The sequence below is a fragment of the Crocodylus porosus genome, unplaced genomic scaffold (genome assembly GCF_001723895.1).
Source record: "Crocodylus porosus isolate Cpor-Errol unplaced genomic scaffold, CroPor_comp1, whole genome shotgun sequence".
NCBI lineage: Eukaryota > Metazoa > Chordata > Crocodylia > Crocodylidae > Crocodylus > Crocodylus porosus.
Window position 1 is genome coordinate 9,570,722 of NW_017728918.1, and position 7,442 is coordinate 9,578,163.

Sequence of the window (7,442 nt, forward strand, 5' to 3'; positions counted from 1 at the left end):
CAGACTAGATGATCTGCTCAGGTCCCTTCCGACCCTAGAAACTATGAAACCTGTGGCAGGCTTGGATGTGATGTCTACTGCTGTGTTCGGGTGACTGGTTTTGCTAAGAGGCTGGACAATGGATTTGTCTGGGCTGCTTTGGACAGGGCTGATCCTGACTCAGACAGAGGGTGGCGCTAGATGCGATGGCCGGAGGTCCCTTCCAGCCCTACTGCTCTAGGATTTCTATGATTTAAAAATACACTAACTAGTTGTTCCTAGTGGGGTTGAAAACAAATCTATTCTCAGCTCAATGCTGTTCAACATTGCGCTTGAAGAACTGGAAGAAAACAGATGAGGAAAGTGGTAAAAGCCCTTAGGGACCCTGTTCCTGGTTTCTGGAATTCAAGGACTCTGAAAACCTGGAGAACATCATGGAAAAGCAACAAGAATGATCAGAGGTCTGGGGAGGTTTTATAGCAAGAGATGCAAGGAGCTAAGTCTGTTTAGTGTGTGCAAAAGGAATTGAAGGTGTAGCCCAATCATAGTCTATGAGCATCTCCACAGCATGGAAAAATTCATGAGCAGAGGCCTCTAGTCTAGTATAAAAGGGCCGATGGTCAGAAGAAGCAGCTGGATATGTTCGGACTGGACATAAAGGGCCCGCGTTAACACTGGACAATCAGCCACTAGACCTGTGGCTAGAGCAGGTATAACACCCTCCCCCCCCCCAAGTGTCACACAGATCTTCCTCTGCCTGATCTGCTGCTCTGCTTTCTGCTCTTCACGTGATCACTGGCTCTGCTTTCTGCTCTCTGCACTGTGCTCCATGCCTGATCTACTGCTCTGCTTTTTGTTCCCTACCTTGTCTGCCTCTCCCCTCCCCTCCTGTCACATGCCACACACAGAGGCTGCCCTAGCCACTTGTGACACACCTGCACAAAGGTTGGCCACCCCTGCACTAGAACAGCCACCTGGTGGGCTGGGGCTTCTCTGTTGTTAGAAGTCTTTAAAGCAAGATGCTCTGCCCTTCTGGAAGATCTGCTCAGACAAAAGGCTGAGGCTTGATGCAGAATTCGCCACGGCAGGTTCTTTGATCAGAGTTGCACCGGAAACCAGACTGACAAGTTTGTGTTTCTGGTAATGGCTGATCCCAGAGAAGCCCCTCACCTGGTGGCTCCGGGTTTGACCCCTAGCATGTCCCAGCTGTCCTTGCTGCTGCGGATCTTCCGGATGGTGTCCGCCTGCTCTTTGGTGAAGCCAATGCTCATGCCTGTTGTAGGGCGCTTCCCCCCATTGTCGCATAGGTCAATAATGGCGGAGTAGAAGGTCTGAAAACACAGAAAGGTTAGTGGGAGGCTCCCCACTTTGCTAGGAAACCAGGAGATGCAGGGTGCTAGGTTCAGAGGTTTTGGCCAGTTGTGACAAATGCTTAACACCTCCCACGCTTACCACTTGAAGCTGTGGCCTTGAACCCGGCACCTCAGCCTCCTTGGTGCAACCACTCATCCTAGTCTGCCACTCAGCTGTGCATCAGAGTGGACACAGGCGGTCAGAACCTGATATCTGGGCCTAGCCACCTGCCCGCTGCCTGTGGAGTGGCCAGCCAGGGTCAATTGGCTTTTGACTCCTTCCTATAAAAACCCATTAGCCAGCAGAGGAAGTCTCTGGGCTACAAGGTTCAATCTTGTACCCAAGCTGCCTCACCATTGGCTTGTGCCTTTACCTGACCTGATTTGCCCACAGACCCCTGAGTTTGGCCTGACCCTGTGACTCCCTGACAAAACTCTGGTTTGATTTCCTGGATACTCAATCTGGCCTCCTGACCCCATGCTCTGTCCAACCCTTTGGATCTGACTCAGCTCCCCACACGGATCTTATGGCTTCCCTACACTCAAACTCTGAACTCTCTCCTTGGATTTTGGTTGCTTCTCATCCCTGGTGACCCCCAGACCTGGCATGACACCCCGCTTCTTCAGCTGAGAGCACAGACACAAGCCGCAGGACTCACGTAGCAAAAGTTTCCACTAGCAGCATGGCACAGCAGTGCTGCTTGTCTGTTGGAGCACGGGAGACTCCCTTGTTCCCAGTATGGGGCCAGCAGAGACCCTACAAAGCCTGCCACAATATCCTACTCTCAGATCCATGAAGCACACAGCCACACGCCTGGAATCTATGCCTTACAACTAAACCAACCTTTTATTCTATTGCTGCTTAATAACCAGGGGTTTTGAGTGCCGGTCAGAGAGAAAGTGCAATTTTAGCATGAAGCAGCCCTTATCATGAACAGCCAATAGGTTTTACAGATCAAGGGATATGAGGGACAGTCCACTGAGGAAAACAGGTGGAACGGGCCCATGTCCTTTCTGTATCGTGTTCCTGTTACCTGGAACATCTCGTTGATCCCTTCTCCTGTCTGTGCCGACGTCTCGAAGTAAAGGAAGCCCCGGCTCTCCGCCCACAGGCGTCCTTCACTTTCATCCACACAGCGGTGCTTGGTGCAATCAATCTGAATCAAACACACAACGGGGAGAAGAGCAATCAGACACAAGAACATGGGTTATCATGGCTATCTTCACACAGCTACCTCGAGGGCCATGCCAGCTTGGATGATGAACACAATGACAGCTGATTGCCAGTGACAATGGCTTCTTCAGCACAGTGAGAGGAAAAAGCTGGTGTCCTTAAGCCACAAGCAGAAAGTGCTTGTGAGAGCAGAGAAGCTTGTGAACAGGGCAAATGCAGAACCTGGACAGCTGGCAGGGATAGCTTCCTTACCCCTGTGAAGATGAGGCCTTGTGACGGAACTGGGGGTATATAGAGCTGTGGCCAACAGCTGTGTGGGACCACTGATGAGCTCCAGGAGAGAGGAGAATGGCACCCTTTGAGGCAAAAGCTGCAGCAAACAGCTAAGCGGCACCCCCTACATTCAGCAACTCACTGTGAAGTAACTGGTTTGTGAACCATCTGGTTATGAGCGATCTGGGTTTGTTCTAATCTGGGGGTTGGATTAGATGACCCTGTGAAGCCCCTTCCAGCCCTACTTTCCTATGATCCTACTGCAGCCCCAGTAAGTAATCTGCATTTAGCTCTCCCCAGGTCTTTGCCCCACAAGCAGCTTCTTCCCATGGGCTCCAAGGTTTCCCGAGCTACAGTTGGGAATGCCTCATGCATGTCTGCCCCGCAGCGTGGCTTACTTTGTTGGCGCAGACCACAAAGACAATGTTCTCTATGTTTCCATGAGGCCCCAGCTCCTGCTTCATCTCAGCCAGCCAAGTGTCCAGCGCTTCAAATGACTCCTTCTGTCCCACATCATAGACGAGAATAACACCCTGAGTGTCCTTGTAGAACTCATTACGCACCTATGTTGAGAGAGCAAAGGAGAAAATGAATGCGATGCCACCATCTGGGCCGGCAACACCTGAAAGCAGGAGTCCCACATCTTAAGCCAAGGTGTCAAGCCCTGTCGGACCCAGACCCTTCACTGGCTCAGACAGACTGGGAATGCACTGACCAAGGATTACACAAGCACATAACTAAGCCCAGCTTGTAACAGCTCAGGGAAGATGTGCTGTGCTGAAAGGGATACTAATACGGGTCTTGCCTCTCCACTCAGGGTCAGACTGACACCACTCTGGGGTCAGGAAGGAATTTAATCCTGTGGTCAGACTGGTACGGACTGGGTTCCTTAGCCCAATTTTCAGCAGCTCTGAAAAATCCTAGTTTCAGCTGAGGTCACTGAAAGCCTGCATGGATCCGACTACAGCCCCTCAAGTCCCTTTTGACACTAGGACTGTGTGGAAGTTGGGGTGCTCTTGCCCCTGAAACCATGGGCCTAACAGCAGGGAGAGTCACTGCCTCAGCCACAGCCACAGCCATGTTCAAAATTCAGCAAGTCCTGGCTCCCAGACCTGTGCTCAGTCCCTTAGACCAAGCTGCTTCAACTGCACAATGACAAGGGCCGGTTAGGCAACGACGGCATGCTTATGTGAGCAAGCTACCGGCAATGGGCGTACATAGCAGTAAGCAAGTAAGACCATTAGTTTCATAGTTTCTAGGGTTGGAAGGGACCTGAGTAGATCATCTAGTCTGACCCCTGGACATAACATTCATGGTATGTTGCCTGACAGTACAGCCCCTTTCCATGGGGTAACATCCCAGCTGCCGTGGGCTGGAAAGCATGATCATGTGTGATGGATCAGACATGCTGGGATCAGGCTCTGCGCTGCCCTGCATTTGGGGTGGCACAAGGCCTGATCCTAGAGCATGGTGGCGTGGAGCCCGGGGTGTGATCTGTGCATGCAAGAGCCGACCGAGGAGCCAACCAAGGCAGCATAGGGTCTGATCCTGGCACGGGGCCACAATCAAGCCAGTGGACCAGCCCCATACCCCTGATCTATACTGATCTCTGCTTCCTACAGGTCTTCTCTGCTTTTGGCCAATGCTTAGCTATCACCGCACTGCAGTGCTTAGCTGTCATTGCAGCTCAGATGGACCAAAAGGGATCTCAAGCGGCAGACTGGGTTTAATGCCATGCCTACTGAAGAGAAGCAGTCATCTCTCCCTTACCTCATAGAAGAAGGGATGCCCGGCCATGTCAAAGATGTTCACTTTAATTTCACGGTCTCTGACTTGCACTCTGGAATGAGAGACGGGAAATGCTATGGGGAGGTGATACACTCCAGTCGCACTGGGCACTGACAGGGCTCTCTCCCTGCCATCAAAATCCCACTTCAAGGTGCTGATTCTTGATAGGGGAAGTGTCAGACTGTCAGCCAGCCAGCAAAGCAACAAGAGCATCTCCACTGCTCTATACAGTTCAAACGGGGCAGGGGGTGCAAATCACCATCACCAGACAAGGGAGGGATGCACAGAGCAGCCAGCTCGCTTGCTCTACTTCCATTATAGTACAAGCCACTTGAGGTGCTTGAGAGTAAAGCAAGCAGCCATGTAAACCATTGCAAAAAGCTCCATTTACCAAACCCCATTATATGCACGCACAAATAGAGACTGGGGAATGACTGGCTGGGCTGCAGCACGGCAGAGAAGAATCTGGGGGTTACAGTGGACGAGAAGCTGAATGAGAGTCAACAGCGTGCCCTTGCTGCAGAAAAGGCCAACAGCCTCCTGGGTTGTATTAACAGGAGTGTCACTTGCAAATCAAGGGCAGCGATTCCTCCACTCCATTCAGCCCTGGGGAGGCCTCCCCTGGAGTCCTGTGTCCAGGTTTGGGTCCCACACCTTGAGATGGATAGGAAGAGTTTGGAAAGAATCCAGACCAGAGCAACAAAAGGGATCAGGGAGCTGGGAGGCAAGCCTGATGAGGAAAGGCTGAAAAAGCTAGGGTTATTTAGTCTGGAGAAGAGAAGACTGAGGGGGGATTAGATAACAGTCTTCAAATATCTGACAGGTGATTATAGAGAGGATGGAGAAGGGGTTTTCTCTGTGGCTGCAGGGATTAGGAAGGACAAGGAGCAATGGTCTCAAGCTTCAGCAAAGGAAATGTAGGTTGGAGATGAGGAACCTTCTGACTCTGAGGGTGGTCAGGCATTGGAACAGGCTGCCCAGAGAACTGTAGTATCTCCAACCCTGGAAATTTTCCAAAACACGTTAGACAGACCCTTGGCTGGGCTGGTTTTGGCAGAAATGCACCTGCCTTGAGCAGGGGACTGGACTAAATGACCCCATGAGGTCCCTGCCAGCCCTGCTTTTCTATGACCGCACTGTATATTAAAGGCATGGCTTATGCCAGTTTAGGTGTTCCAGCTAGTTCTGGGGAAGTAACCTGCTTTCAGCTGTTTGCAGCTCATTAGTGCTGGTTACCTCGTTACTTAGATCCTGCCCCCAGCCTCTGCAAAGCTGTTCACAGCTATAAGGGGATGTCACACTGGGCCTGTCTACATGTGCACTTTACTGCACAGCAGACTAATTTACTATGCAGTAAAGTGTCACTGTACATGTACACCACAACTACGGCACAGTACATTAATTTACTCTGGCATCAGGTAGCCCTATCAGACACAGCACGAGAAGTCCTGAGGTCCCTTCCAAACCTTATTTTCCATGATTCTCTCCCCTCTCCCTCTCCAGCACTGATTTCTGCTCTGTTCAATCAATGCACCAACAGGCAGCCTTTGCTGGGCCTGCAAGAGACCTGCTGTCTTTGGTTGCCACCATGTTAGCTGGGTTTTCATCCTCACTGCTCGTGAGCAGGGAGGAGAGGATACTTACTTGGTGACACCGTAGTCGATCCCTATCGTTGCAAGGTATTTTGGAACAAACCGCTTCTCACAGTAGCGCTTTATGATGCAACTCTGAAAAACAATGAGACAAGAATGAAGGTGGAAATTGGTTTTTAGCATTTGTATGTGGGTGCCCGCTGGGCGGCAGAGACAGCAGAGCTAAGGGGCCCTGCTGCAGCTACAGAGGTGGGAGCTTGTGCCTTGCCCCAGGCTTGCGCCGGAAGCCAGGCCTAGTCAGTGCACAGCTGGTCATTCAGACTGTGGAGGCACAGGTAGCCAGACATACCATGTTGTTCTCGTGTGTGCTGTTGGCTACAGGAACTAGCGTGTCCAGCCCATGCCGGCCTAAGAAGCTACTAGTTTTAGATGATTACAGGCAAACAAGCCACTCTGCACCACAATTAATGACAGTGTCACTGCCCCAGAGGACAATGGACCGATGCACCAAACAGCCTTACTGGGAGCGGAGCTCACAGAGCTGGTAGGGAGCCAGGTCCACCATGCTGCCTCCCAGGGGCTTTGTTATTGCTAAGCTAGCTCACATCCCATGCCATGGGGATGGCAAACAGTACAAAACTTGACAACGGGGAGCACTGACCATCTGAACGATCATGAGGAGATGGGGCCCGAGGGATCTGACCTGTGTGGAGGAAAACAGGCATCAGATACAGCTGCATAGTCACTTTGGTGGCCTGCTAACCACCTGGGGTAGACAGAGGTTGCATGGCCCTTGCAAGGGACCACGTAACCTTGCTGTACCCGTCTCCATGACATGCTGAGACAGGGGAACCACTGAAACAGACAAAAGCACAACGGCCACTTTCACTATGCTGAAGATGTCGGCATCCAAAGCCTTTGCTCTAACTCAACGGTCATAACAGGCTCTTGCTGCTTCTTCTGGCAAACCCCCCGGGACCTCACATGATTTAAACACTAAGATCAGGCGAACCAAATGGGTTGGGGCCGATTAGTTTGGGTGTAGCAGGGCCATGGCCTCACTACCAGCACTCATGAGAGACTGGAGCTGGGATTTGCTTTGCTTCGTGGGGACACGCAGACAAGGCCAGGCCGGAGGCAAGCCCCTCCATGCCTCCTCTGGAATGCGATGCTGCGGCTAATAAAGTGACCAAAACGCTGGCGTGCATCCATAGATGCTTCTCGAGCAAATCCCGGGACGTCATTCTCCCCTTGTACTCGGCCTTGGTGAGGCTGCAGCTGGAG

General features: G+C 51.7%; 1 protein-coding gene across 1 annotated transcript in view; it reads right to left on the minus strand.

Moving 5' to 3' along the window:
* DNAJC27 (DnaJ heat shock protein family (Hsp40) member C27) overlaps window positions 1–6,723 on the minus strand; it is a 13,360-nt gene extending 6,637 nt beyond the window's left edge. The window contains exons 1-6 of the mRNA XM_019538113.1: window positions 6,696–6,723; window positions 6,211–6,358; window positions 4,549–4,618; window positions 3,177–3,341; window positions 2,366–2,488; window positions 1,150–1,310 (exon numbers count right to left, since the gene is read on the minus strand). Of these exons, the coding sequence (XP_019393658.1) occupies window positions 1,150–1,310; window positions 2,366–2,488; window positions 3,177–3,341; window positions 4,549–4,618; window positions 6,211–6,358; window positions 6,696–6,723 (695 nt within the window). The remainder of the gene's footprint in view (window positions 1–1,149; window positions 1,311–2,365; window positions 2,489–3,176; window positions 3,342–4,548; window positions 4,619–6,210; window positions 6,359–6,695) is intronic.
* Window positions 6,724–7,442: the final 719 nt, after the last annotated feature.